Source organism: Schistocerca serialis, chromosome 4 (genome assembly GCF_023864345.2).
Source record: "Schistocerca serialis cubense isolate TAMUIC-IGC-003099 chromosome 4, iqSchSeri2.2, whole genome shotgun sequence".
Taxonomy (NCBI): domain Eukaryota; kingdom Metazoa; phylum Arthropoda; class Insecta; order Orthoptera; family Acrididae; genus Schistocerca; species Schistocerca serialis.
In genome coordinates, this window is record NC_064641.1 from 861,433,878 (window position 1) to 861,446,933 (window position 13,056).

Sequence of the window (13,056 nt, forward strand, 5' to 3'; positions counted from 1 at the left end):
GTTGCAATTCCGTCACGTTGAACGATTCTCTTCAGTCGTCAGATGGTTCAAATGGCTCTGAGCACTATGGGACTCAACTGCTGTGGTCATCAGTCCCCTAGAACTTAGAACTACTTAAACCTAACGAACCTAAGGACATCACACACATCCATGCCCGAGGCAGGATTCGAACCTGCGACTGTAGCTGTCGCACGGTTCCGGACTGCGCGCCTAGAACCGCGAGACCACCGCGGCCGGCCTTCAGTCGTCGTTGGTCCCGTTCTTGCAGGATCTTTTCCGGCCGCAGCGATGTCAGAGATTTGATGTTTTATCGGATTGCTGATATTCAGGGTGCGCTCGTGAAATGGTCGTAGGGAAAATCCTCACTTCATCGCTACCTCGGAGATGCTGTGTCCCATCGCTCGTGCACCGACTATAATACGACGTTCAAACTCACTGGAAACTTGATAACCTGCCAGACCTAACAACTGCACAAGACACTTGTAGTCTCATATAGGCGTTGCCAACCACAGCGCGGTATTCTGCCTGTTTACCTACCTCTGTATTTGAATACGCATGCGTATACCAGTTTTATTAGCGCTTCAGGGTATTTTCCTTGTGGTTAGTTTGTAGAAAATTTAGAAAGATGAACTTGCGGCGTAGCCTGTAAAGTATGGCTGTAAGTTTCCGATATTGTGCTTGTGCAATTTGAAGAACTTGGTCGAATATGGTAGCTTTGAGATTTAAAAAAAATGGATTTAGCTTTATTAGTGCGGCATAATATTTAGAAATGATGTGTTGAATTTTCTGGTGTGTTCTTTTCCTAAGTTATGAATTCAAAATAATTATTTTGTGTATTATGGCAACAACAAGATGTTATGGAATGTGGAGCACAGACGAAATGCATTTAGCTGTAAGGGTATTTCTAAGAGGGAATCAGGGATTAAATATAAAATGTGCATAAGCCAACAGTTAAGATATATGCTGAAAATGAAAACGAAAACTCAAACTGCGATGTAAAAACTTTTGAACGCAATGAATTGTTTTACAACAAAGCTGAAAACCAATTGGAAGATCATATTCTTAAATTGGAAGAGATGATGTTCGGTTTAAATATGTCGAAGTTGAATGGAATGAATGATGAGGTTCATAAAATGCAAAATGTGGACTCATACAAGGTGTGCAGGGATGGGAAAAGGAGAGAAAAAGTTGCAATGATCTCAAATAGTGGTGTGAGAATTAAAGTAAGGAATACTTCCTTAAAATTAAACTAGTACATTTCTTCAATCTGAGGGACATAGTTTATAACGTTGGCACAATTTATGCACATACCGGTACCAATTAGAAAGCCAGATTCCTAATTTGTACGAAGAGCAGATGATTAGAAGTGTAGTGTGTTTTTGTTTTCCTCAGAATTTCCAGTTTTTAAATCAGATACCAAGAACAACATTTGCGGTTTAGGGTGGCATTGTTTAAACAATTTTGCAACTTACTGTTTAGGCTATAATAAATAAGATATGAAAAGTTGTATAATTTAGGGATGTCTGCCCCCCTTGGAAGTTTTTGGCTAGAGTGCAGTCATACACTGATGGCCAGAAAAATTGCAACACGGTGAAGGCGGCATGCAATTAACATCATATTGGCCTCAAATGTGTTGTAATATATGTATATATATATATATATATATATATATATATATATATATATATATATTAGATGCTGTGTATAAATATTACACAGTACCTTAGTACCTTTCAAATTAAGGTATCGCATTTAACTGGTGTTTGTTGAAAGAACACCGTGTTATGGTTCTCATTTGAAGGAGAAACGCCATTCAGCGACAGGATAGTTGCTTATCGAGAGTGTGGTTTATTGTTTCACATGAAAGCATCTCTGTTTGGAGGCTCAGAGGAGAACAAACGATGCTGTATTCCATTCCTCATCGTCAGCTGGGCTTAGCTCTCTGTATGATTATGTGGGATGCTACTGGGTACTCAAGATAGTCATCTTTATGCCATTTATGTCAAAATGGGTATCACGTTTGTGTCATGTGGAGCAATATCTATAGTCTGGGCAGTATGGCACTTTGCTGGCATGGCGTGGAGCGTCAGCCACAATGTCCTCACTTGCTATTGGCCAAGCAAGTCTCCACTGTATGCTGTGTGAGATATTGTCCAGAGATCACGGTGCCACACCAAAGTCGGCAACACATATTGATGACAGAGATGTTATAGATGTCTCGCTGTCGTCTGCAAGGACATATGGGAGGTGCTCCTGACAACCACCCGTCCGTCCCCTCTCAGCACAGTAGCGCACTCGCACCAGATATCACCATAGAGCCGAGCATGGAAGCGCTCTGCCCCAGTCGAGGCCAGCAGAAGCAGTCAGCATCGTCGAGTAGGACAGCGACAGTTTTTAAGGTTTCAGATGGACTTCTATTTTCGTAAATGTGGAACATTGTACTTCAAGAGAAAAGTTTGTTAATTAGTGCATCAAGTGATGCATTGCTACTCAGTGGCACTTAAAAATTATTTGGTATCCCTGTCAAGTGTGTCAAGTTGAGTAAATCTTTTTATCCATTTACGTAAGAAACTGAACTAATATTTTATGAGTTACAGTTCCTATGTGCCACTTCAGCAAGCAACCAAAGAACCCACCTCTTTGGCGAAACTACTGTAATTTCGTCTGGTCACAACACAGGATGTCCCAGAAATGTTGCGGCGAACTTTTAGGGAAGTTGGGGCACTTTGCAGAGATGGGGTAAACTAGTCGAGATAAGCTCTCTTGTGATGACAGGAACTCCGAGGTCAGGGCTGGTAGGGTCAGAATAGTGGAGGTGGCCAAAGTGTAAAGTTCTGTTGGTTGAGGCTCTTGTGGCTCCAATGGGTCCGCCAGTTATTTGCTAAAACATGTTAATCACTGAATTAAAGTCACAGGCCGCTGATTAATGCTATCACATACGTGGGCCAAAACTAGTTAAAGATTGAATCTGAGAGTGTTTCCAAATTTTACGATTAAATGATATGTTGTGCACCCACGGGGTGTAGTGTTGACCGTGCTGTGATAAAAAAACCACAGGAATTAATAATAGACATCCTTGAAAAAGGACTGCTGTGTACTCTTTACTGCAAATTAATTAAGGATATCTTCCAATTATCACCAATTACAGCACCACTTCTGTACAAGGCCATGAACGAGCGCCTCCTCTGTATCGAAGGGACATCTTTAGAAGAGTCAAGGTGAGTTGTTTTCAGAGAACAATCTCGACATGTGATGGACATGCACATTTCCAGCGACAAACCTCGCTTGTACAAATACTCTGTTACAACCAAAGACTGGAGCACATCTTGTCAAAAAAAAGGAATATTGTAACCTCTACTTCACACAGCGGATGACTGGGACAGCAAGAGACACATTTCTAACGAGTTAAGGCTAGTGGCTGCGCCCTGTCTTCGACATACCTCTAATGTTGCCTTTGAATGAGGTAAGGCAGTACCTCGTTTTCCTGTGTCACCCTGCTATATCTCGATTCTGTGGTTTTTCGACTGTTGCTCTGGACTGTGTTTTCTGTGATGTCTCTCCGAATGGAAACATGTGAGCATGTTCTGCCGAGAGACTGGCTGTTACCAGCCACTACAACCGATGACTCTTGGCACAGAGCTGAAGCAGCGTGAAATGATATACGCTTATCTCTCATCCGAATCCAGCTTAAGTTGATGCCTTGCCAGTCTGGAATCATCGTTGCTGCCAGATGCCAGAGCTATGAGTACTGCAGTCCTCACACAAATCCCCTACAGGAGTAATTATATATTCTTCCTGCTTATGACAAAAAATGTTCAAATGTGTGTGAAATCTTATGGGACTTAACTGCTAAGGTCATCAGTCCCTAAGCTTACACACTACTTAACCTAAATTATGCTAGGGACAAACACACACACCCATGCCCGAGGGAGGACTCGAACCTCCGCTGGGACCAGTCGCACCGTCCATGACTGCAGCGTCTTAGACCGCTCGGCTAATCCCGCGTGGCCTGCCTATGACGTATGTGCAGAATAAGTAAAATTCGTCATTAATCTGATGCCGCAATTTGAATGGCCACTGGTGTACGCTATCCCCAACTGTATCATTTTTGAAACGCCATTACTCACGTAATGTATACTTGTGAGGAAACAGAAAAAAAGCTGATTCCTGAATGAACTAGAAACCTGCTATCCAAATTAATGAGGGAAACATCTGTATCAAAGTCCGGTATGTTAAATCTGTGTCGGTACATACGCTACCTGTGGTCTTATTGCATGGGTTGAGATCTTCGCTTTCAGTGTAGGCAGCCATTAAAATCATTCGCCATCGATTGGCTGTGTTATGCATTAGTGTCAGGTGACCCCTCATACAAAAACTCTGGAGGGAAAGCAAGTCTTGAATACACTAAGCAGGTTGGAATGGATGCAACTGCAGAGATGAAGAAGCTTCCACAGGTTATATTAAACAGCATATGGAGGAAGTGTGCGTGCAAGAGCATCAACACATTACAAAAGAAAGTAAAAGCTTCTGCAGTGGGCTGTTACGCAAAGAGATGAACCCCAGAGTCGTGTGAAAGTATAGGGTCACAGAGTCTGAGAGGTTACACGGTCGCCAAATCGACAAAGATTTTCTTTCCCAGCATACAATGGCTCGCTACGTCACGATGTACGAAACTGCGTCTTCGGCATATGTGTTGTGTGTGGGTGAGTGCAGTGGAAAGGCCAGAAGGGGACAACTCACCCTGGAGGCGCGCGAAGTCTGTGACGTCAGCGTGCAGGAAGAGGGCGCTCCCGTCGCCTGCTGCGGCCCTCAGCCCCTGCACGAGGCGGCTACCCGCAGCAGCATCCACGTCCACCACCGCCACCTGTTCACAGCGGCCACTTTCAGCTCCGACTCTTCCCTACCTCCCAGAAGCACCTGCTTTCCCATGCGCATTGCCAAAAAAATTTCAAATACCCAGAAAAGCTACTTACAGCTAGTGTCATAATCATTAGCACCACATTCTGAGCTACATAAAACGATACATTACATGCCAATGCTCAGTAGAATGGAAAGAATTCCATTTAAAAGATGTTAAGTCAGACGCCACCGTTGTATGAGAGATCCCAAGAGGTTGGTTCAGCTACCTAGTCAAAAAGGATTCCTTCCCTTGCAGATATGTAAACGTTTTCCTATATGTGTGGCTGTTATAGACAGGTAATTGTAATGGATTTGTGTGTAGTGTTGCCTTACATTTGGGTCTGTTGTGACTTGGCAAGACAGCCAAGCCACTATGATTGGTAGCCGAAAAGCACGCATTTAAGCTCACGCAGGCTGGCGTGAGGTCTGGAACAGGACAATGTAATTAATATAGCCAATAAGGTACATTGCTGCTGGAATACTTAACTTTAATTCATAATTGATGAACATCGGTCTGACGGTACATGCATCACAAGATAAATAGCAAGTGATAATGGCGCCTTGCTAGGTCGTAGCAAATGACGTAGCTGAAGGCTATCCTAACTATCGTCTCGGCAAATGAGAGCGTAATTTGTCAGTGAACCATCTCTAGCAAAGTCGGCTGTACAACTGGGGCGAATGCTAGGAAGTGTCTCTAGACCTGCCGTGTGGCGGCGCTTGGTCTGCAATCACTGACAGTGGCGACACGCGTGTCCGACGTATACTACCGGACTGCGGCCGATTTAAAGGCTACCACCTAGCAAGTGTGGTGTCTGACAGTTCAGAGTTCCCATCCAGCTGGTGAATCACCATAAAAAATGTCACATGTCCTTACTAAAAGGTGGGAGAACTGAGAGGTTTGGAATCCATTGGCGCAAAGTCTGGTGATCAGGAGCGTTACACCACCATTTTTTCTCCCCTTGTCAGCCAAATACTAGCAGTGAAAATTTCATCCATCGTCCACCAGCAGGATTCAAACTAGGGCATCTCCCGGTTGAGCGTCACCATGCGTTAGTGACTTAGGACATGGAAGTGGGACACTATGGTACTGACTACCTACGATAGAAATATTTTTGTATAGACGTTTGTACACAAAGAAAAGAAAACTAAAATAATAGTTTTTGCAGTAGGTGGAAACACTGGATGGATAAATACAAAACGTGCACAAGCGAGACATCTAGGAATGAACGAATTTTGCTATTTTGTAAATAACGTGAATAAAGAATGAAAAAGCAAGAATGACATATTGGCAAAACTTGCAGAAAGACATGCAAAAATGTAAACATTGAGACTAGAAACATATCCGTACAAAATTATGTTTGAAGCACATCACTGTGGATAAGTGCGAAATATGCATAAAGGAGTAGACAGAAAAGAAACGATGAGACGCTTTTGAAACGTGATGGTACAGCGGACTGTAGAAGGGCATATGGACTGACCTACCAAGGAATAAAGATGCAACAATCAATGACAAAAAAAGTCTAGTAAAGCACACAAGTAGATGAAGAGAGAGAATGGATCGCTTATTATAAATGACTTTGTACGCCTTATCACACACCTTTGTGAAATTATCGTCAGAGTCAGGTATTCGCAGTACCGTGTCACAACCTGTATCCTTAGTGACATAACCTGCTGGAGCCCCTCCTGCATGACCATCTCACATTAGGTGCAATGTACACAATTTTACAAGCGGCTATCTGCTTCTCGTACCACAGGAATCATGAATATGTAACAGATAATGCCGCGTTGTTCTAGCGCTCAACTCTATTTCTCAATCTCACTTGACAGCTTCATTGAACGTTCTATTGCAATGTGTCAATAAATAGGTCCTAAGATGGAGCCCTGTGGGGATCTCTTTTGGATAGAAAAGCTTAAATGACGGTAAGAACCGCAAGGCAGGTCTAGATACTAGTACGTATGGCAGATCGTCGATGACGTGAGAACCAAGGGTTACGCTTAATTGAAGAAGATAATTGGCAAACGACAGGTACGCAGAGTTATATCAGATTGACAACACTGGTAGCTGGGTAACATGCCGTCACGTTCCGCGATCACTTCTCACGCTTCACAGTTATACGCGTTGCTCGTCTCAGGCCCATAGTGACTTTCTAAATATCAGAAGATATGTAATTCTTCCTCACTTGTACATTTGTTAGCCTGTGAAGCCTGATCGTCAATAGTAGTACACTCCTATCCAATTATTTACGTTGAAAAACATTTGTTTCTTAAAGTATGTGTAAATAAACGATGCACAATGATATTTCAGCTATGGCGGCAATTTTGGACTCTTCGCAGTGATCTGACTGTGGCGCTGACTTCCTGTTACACGCATAATTAATCTCGATGTTATCCATCCCTGCCAGTCGGACACTGGATGGCATTCTGCACCGTTTCATTTGCTATCACTGGTCCTCATTCATGCAGGATTATCCCATTTTTGCGCAAATCAGCTGCGTAGGCATTGCGGTTTATATTTTTAGTAGATACCTAAATAGTATTTCGGAAAGTGTCTGCTATTCACAATAAATTGCCTGGCAAAGAGTTCAATGAACCACCTTCAAACCATCTCTCTACCGTTCCACACTCGAACGGCGCACGGGAAAAACGAGCATTTAAATTTTTCTGTGCGAACCCTGATGTATCTTATTTTATCGTGATGATCATTTCTCCCTATGTAGGTGGGTGCCAACAGAGTGGTTTCGCAATCGGAGGAGAACACTGGTGATTGAAATTTCATAAGAAGATCACGTCGCAACGATATCTCCTTTGTTTTAATGATTGCCACTCCAATTCACGTATCCTGTCTGTGGCACTGTCGTCTCTATTTCGCGATAATAAAAGACGAGCTGCCATTCTTTGAACTTTTTCGATGTCATCCGTCAGTCCCACCTGATGCGGATCTCACACCACACAGAAATACTCTAGAATAGGTTGTTCTGCCAATGAATCGCAGCCTTTGGTTTGCTCTACCCACAACATTATCTACGTGATCGTTCCAGTTTAGGTTATTTGTAATTGTTATCCCTAGGTGTTTAATTGAATTTGTAGCCTTCAGGTTTGTGTGACTTACAGCGTAATCGAAATTTAGCTGATTTCTTTTAGTACTCACATGAATAACTTCACAATTTTTTTTGTTCATGGTCAACTGCCACTTTTCGCAACATAGGAATATCTTATCTAACGCATTTTGCAATTCGTTTTGGTCATATAATGACTTTACAAGACGGTAAATGACAGCATCATCTGAAAAATAACCTAGAAGGCCATACAGATTGTCTCGAATGTCATTAATATAGATCAAGAACAATAGAGGGTCTATAACACTTCCTTGGGGAACGCCAGATGCTACTTCCCTTTTTTTCGATGACTTTCCGTCTATTATTACGAACTGTGATCTATCTGGCAGGAAATCACGGATCCAGTCGCACAACTGAGGCGTTATTCCATAGGCACGCAGTTTGGGTAGAAGGTACTTGCAAGGAACGGTGTCGAAAGCCTTCTGGAAATCTAAAAATATGGAATCAATTTGACATCCCGTCGATAGCACTCATTACTTCAGGAGTATAAAGAGCTAGTTGTGTTTCGCAAGAACGATATTTTCTGAATCTGTGATGATTATGTGTCAACAAATCGTTTTCTTCGAGGTAATTCATAATGTTCGCATACAGCATGTGTTCCAAAACAATACTGCAAATACGCTAGTGATATGAGCCTGTAATTCAGCGGATTACTCCTGTTTCCCTTTTTGGGTATTGGTGTGATTTGAAAAATTTTCCAGTATTTAAGTACGGATCTTTCTATGAGCGATCGGTTGTATATAATTGCTAAATATGGAGCTTTTTAATCAGCATTCTCTCAAAGGAACCCGATTGCTATACAATGTGGACCGGAGGCCTTGCCTTTATTGAGAGATTTAAGCTGCTTTGCTACACCAACGATATCTGCTTCTATGTTTCCCATCTTGGCACTTGTTATTGATTGGAGTTCAGGAATATTTACTTCGTCTTCTTTGGTGAAGGAGTTTCGGAAAACCGTGTTTAATAACTCAGCTTTAGTGGCATTGTCATCAGTGACTTCACCGTTGTTATCGCGCACTGAAGGTATTGATTGCGTCTTGCCACTGGTTTGCTTCATATATGACCAGAACCTCTTTGGGTTTACTGCGAGATTCCGAGACAGAGTTTCAGTGTGGAAATTATTAAAAGCATCTCGCATTGAAGTATGCGCTATATTTCGAACTTCCTCAAAACTTTGCAAATCTTGGGGATTTGAAATTTGGCATGCTTTTTTCGTTGCTTCTGCAACAGCGATCTGCCCCGTTTTGTGTACCATGGGGGATCAGTACCGTCACTTATTAATTTATGTGGTATATATATCTAAACTACCGTCGATACTATCTCTTTGAAATCATTCCACATCTTTTCTACTCTTACATGATCAGAACGGAAGGAGCGGAGACTGTCTCTTAAAAAGGTGTTAAGATAATTTTTATCGGTTTTTTTTAAATAGATGTACTTTGCGTTTCTTTTTGATGACTCAGGGTGTTACGGTATTCAACCTAGCAGCAACTGGCTTAGGTCTCTAATCCCTGTATCCGTCATGATACTGCCTATTTTTCTAGGATTATTTCTTGCTAAGAGGTCAAGTATGCTTTGAGTGGGCTCATGAACTAATTGTTCAAAACTATTTTCTGAGAAAACATTCAATACAATTTCGGATGACGTTTTATGCCTGCCGCCGGCATAAAGTGAGTACTTAGTGACTTCCACCAAACTTTAAACATAATTTCAAACACAGCCTAGACTTTTCCTCGCTTGCATGCTTAAGGTCAAATATTTGACACATTTATAGTCGTAGGCTTCTGCTGCCATTGTCACATTCAATAAATTTTTTCTGGGTTTGTGATCGTATTGTCAATATATACAAGGTGAGTCACTAACTACTGCCATCTAGGATAACTCCAAAAGTATGATAGTAGCTGAAAAGTTTATGGGACAAATGTTGCATGGGACAACGGGGGTCATAATACGACCTTGCTTTTTGGTGCAAGATGGGGTCGCTTCGGAGATATGACGGTCGACTTTTTTTTTTTTTTAATGAGATGCTATAGTTTGGTACTTATTTTTTGATAGCGGCTATCGAGGCGAATCCAATGATGTGTAACAGTAAAGTCTTTGAAGCTCAACGAAGGTCACAAAGGTGGCATGAACGTCCATTTACATAAGGTGCTCGAAGTGATGACCATTGGTATCAATGCAGTGTTGCAATCTTCTTTTCGTGGATTGAGTGGTATTCCTTATCACTTCGGGACTTATCGAAGCACATGCTCTGACAATTCTCTCTCGTATATCGTACAAATACTAAATATTCGCCGAAAGCGGCGTATCCAGCTAGCGTGCCCTTGACACGTGAACACCATTCGACGGTTTCGCAATACAACACTAATAGGAACGATAAGGCTAGAATCGTCGAATGAAGCGAATTTGAATAATGTGTTCCTTCGAGAAAGAAGTCAATATGCTTCTCATTTACGGAGAATGCCATCGAAATTCTGTGAAAGCTAGAGACTTATACGCTGAAAGATATCCTCAACGTACTTACCTTACATGTCGTACATTTAAATATGTGTGTTATAAATTGAGAACAACTGGATCTTTAATGCATCAGAAACATATCCAGCAGAGGAAAGTTACTAACATGGAACGGAAATTGGCTCAATTTCAGATTCAGAGGGATAACACATTTATTAATTTGATTTTATTTACTTAGAAGGCTAGATTCACGAACCATGGAAATGTTAATTTGCATAACATGCATTACTGGGCAACTGCAAATCCATGTTTCCAGGAGCGAATAGCACACCAAAAACCGTGGTCGGTGAATGTATTGTATGGGATTCTGGAGGACAGAATTATAGGCCCCTAATTCATCGAAGGAAATCTTAATGGTAAGAAGCACACCACATTCCTGCAAGAAACATTAGATCTGTTATTGGAAGAAATACCTTTAGGAACAAGGAACACTATGTGGTATCAACACGATGGGTGACCGGCACATTTTTCGCTGGTGGCTAGAAATGAGCTGCACAGACAATTCCCAAATCGCTACATTGGACGCGGAGGAGATGTGTCGTGGCCGCCTCGTTCGTCAGACTTCGACACCTCTGGATTTTTTCTTGTGGGGATTCGTAAAAGACATTGTTTATAAAGACGTCCCAACTACACCTGAAGATATGCGAGAAAATTGTCAGAAAATGTGCTTCGATAAGTGCCGATGTGATCAGGAATACCACTCAATCCACGATAAGAATACTGCAGCACTGCACTGATACCAATGGTCATCACTTCGAACACCTTCTGTAAATGGACGTTCATGCCACCTTTGTGACCTTCGTTGACCTTCAAAGACATTACTGTTAAACATCAATGGATTCGTCTCGATAGCCGCCATCAGACAATAAGTAACAAACTATAGCATCCAATTAAAAAAAAAAAAAAAACGAAGTTGACCTTCATATCTCTGAAGCGATTCGACCTAGAAATAAAAAACCAAGGTCGTATTATGGCCCACGTTGTCCCATGAAACATTTGTCCCATAAACTTTTCAGCCACTATCATGCTTTCGGAGCTATTGTTGGTGGCAATAGTTAGTGACTCACCCTGTATAAAATGACAGACGTTTCGGACCCTGTTGCAAGCGACCTTCTTCAGGGTGTTTTTTTTTACTGTAAACATCCGTAGTTTTATATACAGGTTGCAAATTTTAAGTTGACAAATCCGAATAACTCGAAAAATAAGCTTCACACGAAAAAATGTATAGAATCCAAAGATGATCATATTCGAGGGGGACATCTGCTTGTGCTAATATTTGCACGCCACCCGAGCCCCCTGGGGTAGGGCGGGAGGCAACTTTAAAATTTCAAATGGGAACTCCCATTTTTTATTGCAGAGTCAGATCCTGCATAAAAAACTACGCACATTTTGTCTTAGACATTTGTTTTGGTTCTTGGTAGTTGGCGCTGTAATTCACGAACATCCATGTCCATATTTTTGCGTGGAGAATGGTAACAGATAAATAAAGAATACTTATTTGAGAGACAAACAAAACTTATCCGAGTCGGCGGAAAAAATTAATATGTGGGTCAACATTTGTAAAACTGTAATTCCTCTCTATCAGACCACTATGGGGAGAGAGGGTGAGTTTTAATGTTAGCGAATCAAAATTTACGAAGTAAATAAGTATTTTTTATTTATCCGTAACCATTTGCCACGCAAAAATGATAACATGGATTTTCTTGAATTACAGCGCCAACTACCAAGAATCAAAAGAAATGTTTAAGACAAAATGTACGTAGTTTTTATGTAGAATCTGATTCTGCAATAAAAAATGGGGATTCCCATTTGAAATTTTAAAGTATCCTCCCGCCCCACCCCCAGCAGATGTCCCCCTGGAAAATAATCAACTTTGGAGTCTACAGATTTTTTCGTGTGAAGCTTATTTTACGAGTTATTCTGGTTTGTCAACTTAAAATTTACATCCTGCATATTGACAATGTGGTCACAAACCCAGAAAAAAATTACTGAATTTGACACATTTGCACAATAATTTTTCGACTGGAGTAGTTTCATACCTAGTAGATTGATTCTTTAAAAGAAATGGGTGTTTAGTGGTATTTTCTACTCAGTACAGTGTTTAAGGATTTAGTGGAAACCATACATTGTCTACTCGTATCTGGGCACTACTTCGTTTCTGATTTAAAAAGGACGCTGTGTGATGGTCAGTGTAGCCAGTCTGCAGATGGTAGTACGCAGGCAGTAGGAGAGCAGGGACTGGTGGGCTTCAAGCGCTCTTATCGTGTGGCCGCAAAACTTACGTCTTTGAAGTCACCTTCGAAGTCTCATTCCAATTCGCCAGGCACATTTTCTCTGCTGTTTCATCAGATATTTGGAATGTGCTGCCGTGGCCCGTGCTGACTGCCTCAGCCAAGCATGCAGCACCACTGAGTCTCTGCTGGGACACTGGTCATTCTTCCTGTTTTACTGACCCTGTTAATATATATCGGTAAAACGAATATGGCACTAGACTAATGTGGGACCGCTCTATCGGGTGCACAGATAA

The 13,056-nt window shown here is 41.7% G+C and overlaps 1 protein-coding gene across 4 annotated transcripts in view; it reads right to left on the bottom strand.

Annotated features, from left to right (window-relative positions):
- The window catches only part of LOC126473500 (15-hydroxyprostaglandin dehydrogenase [NAD(+)]-like), a 229,221-nt gene that overhangs the window by 107,237 nt on the left and 108,928 nt on the right, over nucleotides 1-13,056 (bottom strand). For all 4 annotated transcript variants that reach the window (XM_050100586.1, XM_050100588.1, XM_050100587.1 and 1 more), the window contains exon 4: nucleotides 4,741-4,864. In XM_050100586.1, the coding sequence (XP_049956543.1) occupies nucleotides 4,741-4,864 (124 nt within the window). The remainder of the gene's footprint in view (nucleotides 1-4,740; nucleotides 4,865-13,056) is intronic.